The sequence below is a fragment of the Mirounga angustirostris genome, unplaced genomic scaffold (assembly GCF_029215605.1).
Source record: "Mirounga angustirostris isolate CCGP_5_RB_7025 unplaced genomic scaffold, mMirAng1.0.hap1 SCAF_1, whole genome shotgun sequence".
Lineage (NCBI taxonomy): Eukaryota > Metazoa > Chordata > Mammalia > Carnivora > Phocidae > Mirounga > Mirounga angustirostris.
Window position 1 is genome coordinate 210,324,166 of NW_026991709.1, and position 14,914 is coordinate 210,339,079.

Here is a 14,914-nt window from a genome sequence, read left to right on the forward strand (position 1 = left end):
TTTTGGCCAAGAAATGTCTGCTTCAAGATGTTGACCAAGAAACCCTCACCGAGGAGGAAAACATCTCTGATCTCTGAGCCTGAGGGGGAGCCATTCAGAGGGAGCGTTTGAGCCCCGGATGCTGAGGGAGATTCCAGGCATGCTAAGAGTGCCTGGTGAGCAGATCCACCCTGAGTCAATACTCTTTGGTAACGAGAAAGAATAAATAAAAGTTGCAGATGCTATTTCACAAGATCTTACCATGCGCGCTGAGCCTCGTTAAAGGGCAGGGAAGTGAAAGGGTGAACCCCGAAAATAAACAAGGCCCTCTTTTGAGACATGTCAGCAAGAGATGATCAGGGAGCAGAGGGTCCTGGAGGTCTCGCCAAATCCCTTCTGTCCCCAGGAGGGGTCTCCAGGCACTGGGGTGGGGGCAGGGGACAGAGGGCAGGGGGCCCCGCACGGACTCACCCACGCACAGCCGGCCCGTGGTGTCCAGTGTCAAGCCGTCGGGGCACACGCAGCGGAAGGAGCCAGCAGTGTTGAAGCAGTGCCCATTGGGACAGACCCCGGGGAAGACCTCGCACTCGTTCACATCTGGGCAGGGACAGAAAAGGAGGAGGGGCAAGGGCTGGAGCTGCTTCCCTGGGGGCTCAGGACTCCCAGGGTGTCCTTGGGGAGGTGGGAAGGAACAGAGCCAGCCTCGGGGCCTGGGGAATCTCGGGGGAAGACCTGGGAACCGAGGAGGGAGAATCTCTGTCTCGGTCTCAAAAGACTTCAGGAGCCCAGGCATCCCCCACGACGTTCAGCTGTCCGTGTGCAACTCAGGGGGAGGCGTGAACTACAGAGGGGAAGGGAGTTACCTTCACAGGTGAGCCCCGTCATGCGGGCAAAGCCACGGGCACAGGCAGGGTCTGCGGTTGGGAGAACCAGAGTGGGGACAGGAGTCACTCTCTCCATCCAGAGCCCCGTTCTCTCAATAGGCACCCAGGCAACCACGGTGGCCATGCCTGGGTGGTCCCCAAGAGCTCACGCGGGGGGGGGGCTCCCAGGGCATTACCGGGCTCACAGCGTTCGCAGGGGCTCCCCCAGGCAGCGCCCAGGGTAGCACAGCACTCGGACCGCAGGGGGGCTCCGCGCAGGTTCGCTTCACAGCGGCCCTCCTGCACCTTGAGCCAGCAGGTGCCCTTGGTGCTATCTACGGGGGAGGGGGTGACCCAGTTCACCCGCCAGCCGACCCACAGAGACCCAGCCTTCCCCAGGGTGGGATGCAGGGCTGGGCAGCAGGGTCCCTGCTACTCCATGGGACTTGGGGCCCTCTCACCGAGGCACATGGTGCCAGAGGGCCCCAGCCGGCTGCCAGGGGCGCATTCGCAGGCATAGGAACCAGCCAGGTTCCGGCACGCGCCATTGACACAGGGGTTGGACAGGCACTCGTTGATGTCTGCAAGAACAGCCCCCCACTGGGTCCTGAGCTGTGGGAGGGGGAGCCCCAGCTGACCAGGGCCCCCCTCCTCCCCAGTGGCTGCCAGGGTCCAGTGGCATAGGATGCACACCAGGCACATGCATGTCCATGCGTGTCCTTGACCAGACAAGGCACACGCATGCAGGCAGGCTGCCCAGGAATGGAACATGCAGATACCAACGCACGTGTGCTTGCACTGAGTTGCACTGGACGCCCATGCAATCGAGCTGACATGCAGGATCCTGTGAGCACACACCCATGACCGATGTGGAGGGACAGACACAGTGTGGAACAGAGACCTTCAAGGGGGTCTTGGCACACGAGAGGATGAGAGTGAGAGGCAGGAGGAAAGCCCAGAGAGGACAAGGGCTGGATGTGACTGGGGAACAGGTAGATGCAGCGGCTGAATGGAATGGGGTCTGGGGAGGGACACGTGGGGGACAGAAGTTACTCAGGAGTAGGGCGAGGTGGGTGTGGTGACTGGTGCGGTGGAGAGCTTTGGCAGTCAGGGGAGGGAGAGGAGTCAAAAGGCCCCTGGGGGGAGGTAGAGTCATGCAGAGGGAGCAAGGGGGCGTGAGTGCTGGGGAACAAGTACCTTGCTGCAAAGTGTGTGCCTGCCTGAACACGTGTGTGTGCGTGCACAAGGGCACGGGTGTGTGAACACACATCTGAGTGTGAGCCTAAGTGTGAAAGCGTGAGAATGTGGCCACACACATTTCTTTGAGAGCGTGCATGACTGTGTAGGCATGTCTACGAGTGTGACTGTGGGTAGAGCTGTGTTTTGAGTCAGTACCAATCCGCGTAACTGAGTGTCTGGTTGTATGCACACACGTGTGATTGTGTGAATGTCTGAATGCACGCCTAAGTGTGCGACTGTGTGTGGCTGTGAGTACAAGTGGGTAAAGTGTAGCAATAAGTGGGTGTGTGAATGTGGGTGTATGGGCGTTTGAGTGCACACACCCATGCGTGTGTATGACTGTGTGAGACCAAGTGTGACTATGCCTGGGAGTGTGACGGTGTGGATGTGAGTGTGAATGAGTAGACATGCATCTTTCAGCATGTGTCTGTGTGTACGCACCACACGCAGCCTCGTGCAAGTGTGTGAGTATACATACACCTGTGGGCACACAGCACATGCAGTGCGCAAGGGGGTGTGAGCGCCCGGGGGTGTGAGCGCCCGGGGGTGTGAGCGCCCGGGGGTGTGAGCGCCCGGGGGCGTGCCTGTGTGTGAGCGCCCGGGGGCGTGCCTGTGTGCGCACGCCCAGCATGCACGTGTCTGAGAGCGCATGCGCGTACACAGGGTGCAGCGTAAGCGCTGGAACGCGTGTGCGCCTGCGTGGTACACACCGCACGGGTGTCTGTGTGCGCGTGCGCCGCGGGCAGCGCGCCGGGAGCCGGTACCTTCGCAGGTCTCCGTGTCCTGGCGGAAGCCGAAGCCCTGGGCGCAGGAGCAGCTGTAGCTGCCGGGGCTGTTCCGGCACCAGCCGTTGCCACACAGGAGGCTGTTGCGAGCGCACTCGTCCACGTCTACAAGGCGGGGGTGGGAGAGCACGGTGAGGGGTGTGGCGGGGGGGGGGGGCGGCTCCGCCCCTGCCCGCGTCCCGAGGGGCGCGCTCACCCACGCACTCCTTGCCGGCCGCGCCCGCCTCGTAGCCCGGGCTGCAGACACAGCGGTAGCTGCCGCGCAGGTTCTCACACGCGCCGTGGGTGCAGACGTCGGGGTCCAGGGCGCACTCGTTGATGTCTGCGGCAGGAAGAGGGCGGAGCAGCTGCCGGGCTCACAAGAGTCTCCAGAAACCAGCGCCCCCCCCCCAAACTGGGACCAGAGCCGGACCCCATTTCCCTCTAAACCCGCAGTTTCCCGGCGCTGTGGACCTTTGGGGCCATTCTTTGCTGTGGGCTCCGTCCTGTGCACTGTAGGACGCTGACCAGCCTCCCTGGCCTCTACCCATCCAATGCCAATGGTACCGTTCCCAGTATTTCTCCAGACATTGCCAAATGTACGGGGGCGGGGGGAGGGGGGTGCGGCGGGGGGCGGGACTGTCCTCAGTTTGGAACCCATGGAATGAAAATTTGTACAGCAGCAACATAATAAAAATAAAAGCAATCCTACCTGCTAACATTACAGAGTGCTTACTCTTTGGTGCATATGAACTCATCTGACCCGCATGACACCCCTGAAACAGGTCCTATTACTATCCCCACTTCGCAGACAAGGAAACCGAAGCAGAAAGGGTGAGTAACTTGCCCCAGGTTATTCAATCGGTCAATAGAAGGGCCAGGATTGGAACCCAGGCATCTGGCTCCAGGACCTGTGACTTTAACTGGATGAGGGCATGGTGGTCCGGACATCTGTCCTCCCCTGATGGCCCAGCAGTCAGTGGGAAAACAACGGTAACCTACGTCCTTTTGTTTGTGTGTGTGTTGAGCCAACAGATGAGGAGACACACACCTGGGGAATTTCCTTCCCTTGCAAGTTTCAACTCTACAGATCAGGCACTTGGGGCTGAGACCTGCTGGCCACAGGAGATCAGCCAGGGATCCCAGGGGAGGGACTGTCCAGTTGTGGGAGGGACTGGAAGAATTGCAGAGGTTGCAGAATGAGTGGGGCCAAAAACACAGCTCAGGAGGGAAATGAGGCGTGGGAAAAAGCACGGCTTCACACATCCACCATCTCCAGCTCTATGGGTTGAATTGTGTCCTCCCCACATTCATATGTTAAAGTCCTAACCCCCAGGACCTCAGCACCTGGCCTCATGTGGAGATTGGGTCTCTACAGAGGTAATCCCGTGAAAACGAGGTCATGAGGGTAGACTCCCAATCCATTCCAATATGATGGTTGTCTACTTATGAAAGGGGGAAATTTGGACATACATACAGGGAGAGCCCCATGTAAAGATGGAGGCAGAAATTGGGGGGATACTTCTACAAGCCAAGGAACACCGAAGATTGTCATTGACCACAGGAAACTGGAAGAGAAGCACGGAGGGGCTCCTCCTGGCTTCAGAAGGAACCAACCCTGCCTACACCTTGATCTCAGACTTTGAGCCTCCAGAGCTGCGGGAGAATACATTTCTGTTGCTGAAGCCCCCAGCCTGTGGTACTTGGCTACAGCAGCCGCAGCGAACTGACACAGTGCCCCCCAGCCCTCTCCTGACCCCCGCTGCCACGCACCTCTACCGTCGGTGGTGATGCCCAGACCGCTACTGCACAGAACCTGGAACTCGGCTGGCGGGGGGGGGGAGCAGGGACAGGGAAAAGAGGGGTCAGTGGTCATTGCTGAGCCTCAGCCACTCCCAAGGACGTGGCCCCTTGGTGTTGTGCAAGAGTCTGGGACCAAGATGCCTCCCCCCATGGAGAGAGCAATTTTCTGTGGTCTCTTCTTGGGGAGAGTCACCAGCGGCGAGATGCCCCCCACAAACCCATGGGGGCCAAGACCTCTGTCCCTTCCCACCCCCAGGGTGATGAACTGGAAGGTGTACAGGGACGAAAAAGGCAGGCAGGGTCAGGCAGCAGGACGCTCACCAGAGTTCTTGGCGGGACACGGCTGGCAGGGCTCCCCAAATCCGTGGTCTGGGCTAGCGCAGCAGCACTCGGATTTGGTGACCGCACCAGGGAAGGGGCGGGCGCAGGAGCCCTGCTCCAGGGCTCCATAGCAGGTGGTGCGCACATGGGTGTCCACGCACACGCGGCCGTCCGCGCCCACGGCCAGCCCCCCCAGGCAGTGGCAGCGAAAGGAGCCCTCGGTGTTGGTGCAGTGGCCGTTCATGCAGATGCCCGGAGTCTGGCACTCATCGATGTCTATGGGGGTGGGGGGGCCACAGGGGGCTCTGCAACAGGTCCCAGTGCCCGCCCACCCCCACCTGCTCCTCCCCCAGCCTCTCCCCTCCCTGCCCATCACCATCACTTCCATCCCAGCCCGTCCTATCCAGCCCTTGGCCTCACCCACGCAGTAGCGGCCACCGGGTGCCAGCAGGAAGCCGGATTTGCAGAGACACGTGAAGCTGCCGTCCTCATTGATGCACACTCCATTGGCGCACATGGTGGTGGTGGCACACTCGTTGTGATCTAGAGACACCGGGGAGGTGGGATCCCATCCCGGCCCCTCGCTGGCCCAGCCCTGCCTACAGACCACCCCTCCCGCTCGCTTATATGCAGCGCAGCAGAGCAAGGGCTGAGCGCCCAGGACCCCACCCAGGGGCTCGGGGGCCCGACCGGGCAGCGCATGGCTTGTCTGTGATTCTGTCTGCCTGGATATCAGTCTGTCTGCTGGAACGTGAGCTCCCCTGGGGCACGACAGGGCTGCCTGCTCAGTCTGCATCTTCCTCCTGGCACAGGTAAGTGCTCCATAAATATTTGTTCAAAGTTAAATGAATGAGATGGTGGTTGCACGGCACTGGGCGTATACCAAACGCCGCTGAAATGTTCGCTTCTAAATGATTAAATTTATCTGGTGTGAGTCTCACCTCAATTTAAAACAAAGAAAAGGGGAAAACAGCTGACGAGAACATAGTCTAATTGAAAGAAAGTGGTAGGTGCAGAAACAAGTACGAAAGTATCACTTTTGCACAAAAAGGACTGCACCAGAAAAGGAAAAAGAAAGGAATGAATGAAAGATGCACCCAAGAATCTGTACATGAATGTCTACGGCAGTATTTTTTTCCATAGTTGCGAAAAGTGGAAACAGCCCAGATGTCCATCGCTGAGGAGTGAAGAAACAAGATGTGGCCCTCCACCTACACATGGGCACGTCACTTGGCCACCAACAGGGGCGAGGCGCCAACACACGCTGCCCCGCGGAAGACCCGGAACCCCCCCGGGAGCCAGAGGCCGGCACCCCCCCAAGGTCCCAATCCCACACTCTCAGCTAGACTTGCTGCCACGCAACAGGTCCGAGGACGTGCTTCGGTCCGGGGTCAGACAGCCCTTGCTGGGATTCATGGAATGAACTCCGGAGGGAGGGAGGGAATGAAGGAGTCGGGGCAACAAAGCGCAAGAAGGACCTCGGGCAGGTTGGGTGGGTTCAGCAGGGCGAGCAGCGGCTCCATCTTCGGGAGAGCGTGGGTGACGCGGCAGAGGAGACGGGCACGGTGGCCCTCGCGGGAGCCCCCGGAGCCCCCAGGCCCCCCACCCGCCCGCCCATCCCCAACTCACCCACACAGTTCTTGCCGCCGGGGCCCAGCTCGAAGCCCGCGTTGCAGACACACCGGAAGCTGCCCTCCGTGTTGACGCAGCGGCCGTGGTGGCAGAGGCTGCTGGCGCATTCGTCCACGTCTGCGGGCAGAGGACCCTGAGCCCCCGCCCACCCGGCAGGTAGGCCCCGCCCGCCGGCAGGTAGGCCCCGCCCACCCAGCCCCGACTCACCGATGCACTCCCCTCGAACATCCTGCGTGTAGCCCGCGTTACACTCGCAGCGGTAGCTAGAGGGGGTGGGCAGGCAGCGGCCGTTGAGACACAGATTGGTGAAGTGTCGGCAGATGTCGATGGTCTGGTTCAAGGTGGCTGTGCCTGAGGGCGGGGTCAATAGGTGCACCTGAGCGGAGGCCTTTCCTCTGGGCTGGGACTCCCACTCTGAGGCTGGAACCCTGCGCACGTCGGCCTGGCGTGGTGCCCTAACTGCAGACCCGCACACTGGCTGAGACCCCTACCCAAGGCCCAAACCCTGACTTTGAGACCCAGATCCCAAATCTAGCCCCACCCCCAGACCACTGTCAGTACTTTCCTCTCTATTGCCCAGGCCAAGACCCCCACTCCCCAAAGCCCTGACCCTCCCTCTGAGGCCTGGACCCCCTCCCCCAAGTCTTGGATCCCTCCTCCCAAGTCCCAGGCCTCACCAATGTGGGCATTGCCAAGGCCCAGGCTGGGAACGCCACGCCCACTGGAGCCATGGGGGCTGTGCCGCGCCGGCCCAAGGCCAGGACCCACACCTGGGCCAGGACCCACACCGTTGGACCCAAAGCCAGGGAGACCAGGGAAGGGGCCAGGGTAGGAGGGCAGCAGCGGGAGCCCCTGCACACACAGTCGCTGGAACTCATCTGCAAAGAAGCAGGGTTTGAGGCCAGGCCCTCTGTCATGCCCCAGGGCCCCTCCTCTGCAGGGAGCTCTGGGGGCAGAGGAGGGGGGGACAACCTCAGGCCACTCACCAGAGCCCCGCAGAGGACACGGCTCAGGGGCTGGGCCAGGTGCCCAGCACCTGCCCCTGTCACAGCAGCACCGTCTCTGAGTATAATGGCCGGCGAGGTCTCCAGCACAGCGGCCCACGATCAGTACAGAGAAGCAGGTGCCGGCCCGGTGGTCTGCGATGGGGAGGGGTCGGATCAGTTACCAGACCTGGGTTCAAATCCCAGCTCCACCAACACTGCCGGCAGGACAGGACTCCTTGCCGCCCTGTGCCTCGGTTTCCCCATCCCTGGAATGGGCGTGCTCAGAGCATTCACCTCCCCTCGGAAGAATGTTGCCAAGATAAAAAAGTGAAGCACACTGTATCGGGCACATGGCCGATTCTCACTGAATGAGAATCTTATTATGAAGATTTCCAAATTATCCCAGGGAGATGGATTTGGGCTCATTCCAAGCAAAAGCCTTCCAACTCCTACAGCGGACATTGGTAGTAAGCTCCCTGTCACTCCGGGCATTCAACCACACTGAGGAACTCCTTGGTTTGGGGGGCTGCCCTGGTGGGAGGTCAGGCTGGACGCTCAAGCGAGGACACCAGGATCTGTGTCTATGTGCCCCCACCTGCCAGCCCTGGGCATTTGGGGAAACCTACGATGCTATGAATTTGAGGAGGGGCCCAAGGAGCAGACTGCTGGATTGATGACTACAGCCCCGGGGGAACTGAGACAGAGGCTCCCCAGCCAGGAGAACCATGGACACCCTTCCCCATCCCACTCTGCTCTGGAGTCTAACAGCTTTATGCGGTGATGAGATCTCTCAGGCTCAAAGAGTGTATTTATAGCTTAAAAACGCACAAATCTTGGCCTGTGGCCCACAGTGAAACCTCTTCCACCAGCTGGGAGGGCCCCTGACAGCAGCCCCTGCCCTGCCCTGCCCCAGGCTGAGAAAACACGAAAATATTTCTCTTTTTTTGAAAGAGAGAGAGAGAGAGACCACCAGCACGCGCACAAGCAAGGGGAGGGGCAGAGGGAGAGAGAGAATCCCAAGTATGCTAACACAACTCAGCATGGAGCCTGCTCAGGGTTTGATCTCACGACCCTGAGACCACCACCCAAGTCGAAATCAAGAGTAGGACGCTCAACCGAGCCACCCAGGTGCCCCAACACACAAATGTTTCTACCTCCCCTGCCCCAACCCATGGGGACCCCCAGGCGCACGTGTGGGAGTTGGGGCTCTGTACTCCCAGCACCATCCCAGGCCCTTGACAGGGGCAAGGCCTGCCCAGATGAGGGGAGGTCAACAGATTCATTCAAGGTCACACAGCTACTAAAGAGGGAGAGGGAACAGGAACGCCGATACCCGAACCCCAGGGCATCTGACCAAGCAGCTGCCTCTCAAGTAGGGAAGACAGAGACAGAATGTAAGAACTTTAACAGAAATGATGCTGCCTTTGCTTAGAAAGCACCAGCTGTGATCAGGCCCTGCACCGTGCCCCAACTGCACCGTTCTCTTGTCTTTGTGAACGGGTGTTGAGTATCAGCTACATCCAGCCCCCGGCATATCATTCCAAAATTGTTTTTAATCCTCTCCACGACTCCAAGAGGGAGGTGTTGCCATGATCCCCACCTTACAGATGAGGAAGTTGGGGCACAGAGAGGTTAAGACACTTGGCCAAGGTCACAGAGTTTGTGAGCAGCTCAGGGAGCAGCTGGAACCCAGGATTGCATCCCAAGCCCATGTTCAGGGGCAACCTGACCTTGGTTCAAATCTAGGCTCCACTGTTTCGTAGCCGGGAGGGGACCCTTACTCCAGGGGACTTGCCCAGAGGTCCCCTGGAATAAGGGGGGACTTGCTTCCATGCTGACCATGACGGCCCCCAGGGGTGGAGGAATAGAAGGTCTAGCATTGGCCACAGCACACTAGCAGAAGTCCGAACACAATATTCCCAGCCCTGCCTGGTAGAGGCCCAGCCAGAGGGGCCCTGGTGATGCTGGGGAACTGCCAAGCCCCTTCCCTCCTCCCCAGACCAGGACTCTGCCCATCCCCCACCACAAGTGTCCATATTCCTGGCTTGCCCCGTTAGCCACTGGCGATGGCTTAAGTCTACTGACGAGGTTCATCAAAACAGCAGGACAGGGAGTGAGAGCCCAGGGTCCCCTGCCCGTGGGGTGGGGTGTGGGGGATTACAGGAGGGTGGGCATCCAGGGGGAGGCATGGCCCAGAGGACCTCATCCTGGCTGGGGGGTCTGGGTAGGGCATGGGTATAGGCATGTATCTGTTCTGAACTTATTGAGTTGCCTCAAGCAAACCTCCCCTCTCTGGGCCTCAGTTTCCCTAGCTCAAAACAGAGGATGTTGGGCGGGGAGATGGGGTCGCCTAGAAAATGTCTGGAGAGGGCTCCTGGGTGGCTCAGTCAGTTAAGCATCAGACTCTTGGTTTTGGCTCAGGTCATGATCTCAGGGTTGTGAGATGGAGCCCCCTCCACCTCAGGCTCACACTCAGGGGGGAGTCTGCTTCTCTCCGTCTCCCTCTGCCCCACCTCCGGCTAGCATGCGCTCTCTCTCGAATAAATAAAAAAATAAATCTTAAAAAAAAAAAAAGTGTCTGGGAGTAGAACGAGGAATATAGACAAGGAGTCAGAAAAACCAATGGGCAGAAGAAGGACACAGGCATGGAGGCTGGAGGGTCAGGGGGGCAGAGAGGCAGGGGGCCAGAGGGGCTTGCAGACTGGGGTCCAGAGAGCACAAAGCCTGATGGGTAGGGAGCCAGAATGCCAGAGGGGATGGAGACCATGCTCCAGAGACCTGACAACAGAAAGACACAGAGACCCGAGAGCTAGACGAGCCCACAGGCCAGAGGGTTGCAAAGATGGATGAGCAAGGAGCCTGTCTCCTAACCGCCCTCTGTCCCTCCAGCCCCCTCAGGCCCCAGCTCACCCAGGCAGCGGGAGCCGTCCAGGCTGCTGGCAAACCCACGGGGACAGGTGCACACAAAGCTCCCGAGGGTGTTGGTGCAGTCGCCCCCAGAGCAGAGGCCCGGCATGCTGAGACACTCATCCACATCTGCGTAGACGGATGCCCGGTCAGAAGTGGGTCTGCCACCAGCCCTACCCCTCCTCTTCCTCCTCCTTGCCGGGGGAGCCTGAGCTGCCCAGAGCGCAGAGCACAGAGGCGGTCCCTCCTCGCCAGCCTCCCCACCACCCACCTTCACACTTGGCGCTGTTCTCCCTGAGCCGGTGTCCCGTCCGGCAGCGGCACTCGAAGGAGCCCACAGTGTTGATGCAGCGGCCCCCCTGGCACAAGCCTGGCACCGCCTGGCACTCATCCACATCTGCAAGGGGATGACAGGCCTATCAGAGGGAAGAACCAAGACCGCAAGGGCTCCCACTCAGCCCTGGCTCCCAGCGTCTTCGTCCCCGCTCGCTGACTCCCTTACCTTGGCAGGCCCCTGTGCGGATATTGGGGATGAAGCCTCGGCGGCAGGGGTGCGGTTGTGCGGGGCAGAGCTCGCACGGGAGGCCCCAGGCACGGCCCACGGTAGCACAGCAGAGAGCCTTAGTGCACACGAGGCCCGTGAGCTGGTGCTGGCAGCCCTCAGCGCCGACTTGGCCAAAGCAGGGGCCCGTCCGGTAGTCTGGGAGGCAGATGGGTTTGGGCAGCTGGCCCCAAGCTGCCTCCGCACCCCAGAGCCTTCTGCTTCTCCATCCCCGCAGCCCGCAGCCTCCTTCCCAGCCTCCCTAATACCAACACAGCTGCCTTCACACTGTTGCCCATCCCCATGGGACAAACTCCCATTCAGCCTTCAAAACCCCTTCCTCCCCAAAGCGCTCTCCAACCAACCTCCAAAAAAGGGCCAGGACCTCCACGCTCACAAAGCGCCGGGCACATCGGGAGAATCCGGCCACTCCCCCCAGGCCCACCCTCCCATCAGGTCTGGGCAGAGACCACAGATACCCAGCAGGAGCGCCTGTCTCATCCGTGAGCGTGTGTCTGGCCCCGACAAATCTCCCAGACTCAAGGAGGGACCCAGCATCGGCCCGAAGGCTCTGGACCCACAACACTACACCCCTGAACCCTGACCCCAGCCAAAGGGGGTCTCATTAGTGCCCCCATCTCTGTACACAGGCTCAGATGTGGCTTCCTGGCTCCATCCTCCAGATGGTTCCAATCAAGGGGCTGGCAATGGACCAAGGGAAGCCCCTCCCAGAAGGAGAAGCCAAAGCCAGCCCCCTAGACCCGTGTGGAGTTGCCTCACAGAAATCCACAGTGGTCCTGACTCCCTTAAGCCAAAACAATTCCAGAATCTCATCTAATTCACCCAGAACTCTGGAATCCCCCTCGCTCCCGCCTCTCTGGGGGCCCTCACCAGCCACCACCCACTCAGGCCTCCCCCTCTCACCCTCCCCACTGACCCTCCCTCCCCCTCGGCCACCCCAAGCTGTTCCCGAGCTGTTCCCCTTCGGGTCAGCCCAAATTCCTAAAAGCAACCCCCCTCGTGCCGAGGTAACCCTTCCAGTCCCAGCTTCTGACTCATTGCTACACCCTCTCTGCCCCGGCTTCAGCCACAGATGGGCCTCCTCCCCCAGCAGCACCTCCCAACGCCGGGGTCATCCCAGACCCTGCCCACCTCCGCCGGCCTGGACTCCCGGGCCACACGGGGCAGTCCGACAGCTCTCACAGTCGAAACCCCACCAGCCTCACCGCCTGGGCATGCCCCACACCGCCCGCTCTGGTTGGCTTTCTCCTTCCCAGCTTCCCGTGGGCTCCGTGCGTTCTCTGCACCCTGAGTCCGCCCTCCCTCATCCGCTCAGCTTTGGGCCCACACGTGGGGCAGCCCGGGGCCTGGGTGCCCAGCTGCTTCCAACTCCTCCGCATCAACTTTCCATAAAACACTGTTGCTTCGTCATCTAAGGTTTGGCCAAAGGCTCCCAACAGGTGACCACACCCACCTCAGCCATGGGAGTCTTCTGACTGTGAGGGGTTGCAATAAAAGGGGGCTTGCTCCTCTCATGAACTCTGACCTAGCACTTCCTCCAGGAAGCCCTCCCTGATGCCCTTCCCCAGAGCAACAGTTTCTCTGCCCTTCACAGCATCAGAGACAGTAGCAAGGAGGCCAGCTGGAGCTTCCCAGGGCCTGGCTACATCTCAGGGGCTGCCAGGAAGCCCCCCTCCACCCACCCAGGCCCCTACCCCAAGCCCAGCTCGGTACCTCTCTCACACTGAGGCCCCATGAAGCCGTACACACAGGCGCAGTGGTTGGGTCCGATGCAGCGGCCCCCGTTGTGGCAACCACGGTCGCAGACAGCTGCGGAGGGCCAGGGGAGGCCGGCCTGAGCTCCCCCAGCAGCAGAGGGAGCTGGGGCCCAGAAAAGCCCATTTTCACCCAGGAATCCCCACCATCGGGCCCAGACCCAATGATAAGACTGTGACGGTGAGTACGTCCCTCCAAACCCTGGTCCCAGAAGAGTGACCCGTGGGTGCTGGGCAGGTGGCAGCAGAGACCGCCCTCCGGGATCCCGGGCCCCGGTGTCCACGGGGATACTCACGCTGCCCACACACAGTGCCTGTGTAGCCCCTCTGGCACAGGCAGGACTCCCCTCGGCAGCTGCCCCCATTCATGCAGCTCACGCTGCACCCCGACCCTAAGGACGGGGAGGAGGGACACCCGGTAAAGTGACGACAAGCGCCACGAGGCGCGTGAACAGTGGCAGGACTAGGCTTGCGTGGCCCAGCTCGGGTCCCTTCAGTCCTGCGCCAAAACCAGCCTGCGCCCCCAGTGGCATCCGGACGCCTCTAACCTTCTCCCCCGGCCCCCCGCTCACCTCGGCTCACCCCACAGCTGGGGGCCAGCTGCCCATCAGCACAGGCACAAAGGTTGGGTCGGGAGCAGAAGCCCTCGCCGCAGGCGTGCCTACAGACGGCTGGCAGGGGCAGAGCGGGTGACAGTCAGGGCCAGGACCTGAGTCCTGCGCCCTCCCCACCCCATCAGTGCCCAGGCAAGGCTCTGGGTTTCTGCTGGAGCCATCGGGAGACGGGTCTTTGGGCCAGAAATGCCGAGCAGCCAGGACAGAAGCTGGAGATGCTGGGTCGGTGACTGTGGTGTTGGGCCGGAGGGCTCTCCTGGGAGGGGAGCCAGATTCGAGAACCCCGAGGTGGCGGGTACAGACTGGCAGAGAGATACAGACAGAGATGGGGAGAGACAGAGACTGAGAGAGAGAGAGACAGGCAGGCAGAGAGACTTCAAAGGGCTTGAAGTAGGAGGAACAACAGTAGAACGGGTGTTTGGAGTGTGGAAAGGCTCGCAGGAGCCTGGGAGGAAGCATGCAGGTCAGGAGGCTGGCTGAGAGGGGAGAGGACAGAATTCCAGGGATAATGAGGGCACTCCCTCCACCCAGCAGGTAAGGCAATGGACATGAACATGGCAGGTGGCCTGGGAGCCTCAGGACAGGCAAGGGCCAATCCTGTGGTTCAGCCTGATGCCCCTGGCAGGGCTGGGCTTGCCAGCAGGTCAGAGAGCTGCCCCGGCGTCCCCTGCCTGAGCCCCCCCACTTCCAGGTGGCAGTGGCACTCACGAACGACACACTGGTTCCCGCCTGGCAACGTCCTCCAGCCGGGACAGCAGTAGGTGTGGAAACGGGAGCCGCACACATTGGGCCTTCGGGAGAGCATGGCACAGCTGGTGAGCCCCCGTCCTGCGAGATGTTCCCTGGGCCTCGCTCCCCCCACCCAGCAGGACAGCCCAGCCCAGCCCTGCCCACACCCCAGGGCCTCTCCGCATGCCTGGTACCACGCACCCCTGCAAGATGCCGGGGCTGCCACGCCTGTGCACACGTCCGGGGCCTGCAGACTCCAAGGCCCTGTCCCAACGGCCCTGGACTCCCACCACGCACAACAGGGCCGTCCAGGCCAGCAGGAGTCGAGCCAGGGGGCCCCAGGCCATGGTGAAAGCACCAGCCCCTCTCTTTGCCAAGCACAGACCCTTCAGAACCATGATGTGTCCCTCAGAGACTGCAGAGAGGAAGCAGAGTCAACCCCAGCAGAAGCCCTTGGCCACGGACTACCCAGAACCAGGAGCGCCGGGGGGATGGTTTCGGGGCTGGGGGAAACGGGGTGGGGGGGAAGGGCCTAGGCAGAGGGAGGGAGGGGAAGAAGGTGGGGGTGCCCCCCCACCAGGAGGCAGCTGGTTCTCTCCCAGACCTGAAGGATGGGAGGGAGGAGATGGAGACAGAGACACTCCTGGTGTAGGAGATGACCAGGTGAAGGGGAGGAGGAAGGAAGCTGAGTATTTGGAGGAGAGAAGGTAGAATAAATGGCCTGAGACAGCCCAGGGAGGTGGGGTGGGGGGGCTACTGGA

At 61.0% G+C, this 14,914-nt stretch overlaps 1 protein-coding gene across 1 annotated transcript in view; it reads right to left on the reverse strand.

Annotated features, from left to right (window-relative positions):
* FBN3 (fibrillin 3) overlaps window positions 1-14,500 on the reverse strand; it is a 54,190-nt gene extending 39,690 nt beyond the window's left edge. The window contains exons 1-19 of the mRNA XM_045902252.2: window positions 14,355-14,500; window positions 14,133-14,215; window positions 13,383-13,481; window positions 13,107-13,202; window positions 12,770-12,865; window positions 10,997-11,194; window positions 10,766-10,891; window positions 7,588-7,740; window positions 7,279-7,479; window positions 6,599-6,952; window positions 5,390-5,512; window positions 4,970-5,245; window positions 4,619-4,672; window positions 3,063-3,188; window positions 2,846-2,971; window positions 1,304-1,423; window positions 1,040-1,177; window positions 843-893; window positions 451-576 (exon numbers count right to left, since the gene is read on the reverse strand). Of these exons, the coding sequence (XP_045758208.1) occupies window positions 451-576; window positions 843-893; window positions 1,040-1,177; window positions 1,304-1,423; window positions 2,846-2,971; window positions 3,063-3,188; window positions 4,619-4,672; window positions 4,970-5,245; window positions 5,390-5,512; window positions 6,599-6,952; window positions 7,279-7,479; window positions 7,588-7,740; window positions 10,766-10,891; window positions 10,997-11,194; window positions 12,770-12,865; window positions 13,107-13,202; window positions 13,383-13,481; window positions 14,133-14,215; window positions 14,355-14,500 (2,692 nt within the window). The remainder of the gene's footprint in view (window positions 1-450; window positions 577-842; window positions 894-1,039; window positions 1,178-1,303; window positions 1,424-2,845; window positions 2,972-3,062; window positions 3,189-4,618; window positions 4,673-4,969; window positions 5,246-5,389; window positions 5,513-6,598; window positions 6,953-7,278; window positions 7,480-7,587; window positions 7,741-10,765; window positions 10,892-10,996; window positions 11,195-12,769; window positions 12,866-13,106; window positions 13,203-13,382; window positions 13,482-14,132; window positions 14,216-14,354) is intronic.
* Window positions 14,501-14,914: the final 414 nt, after the last annotated feature.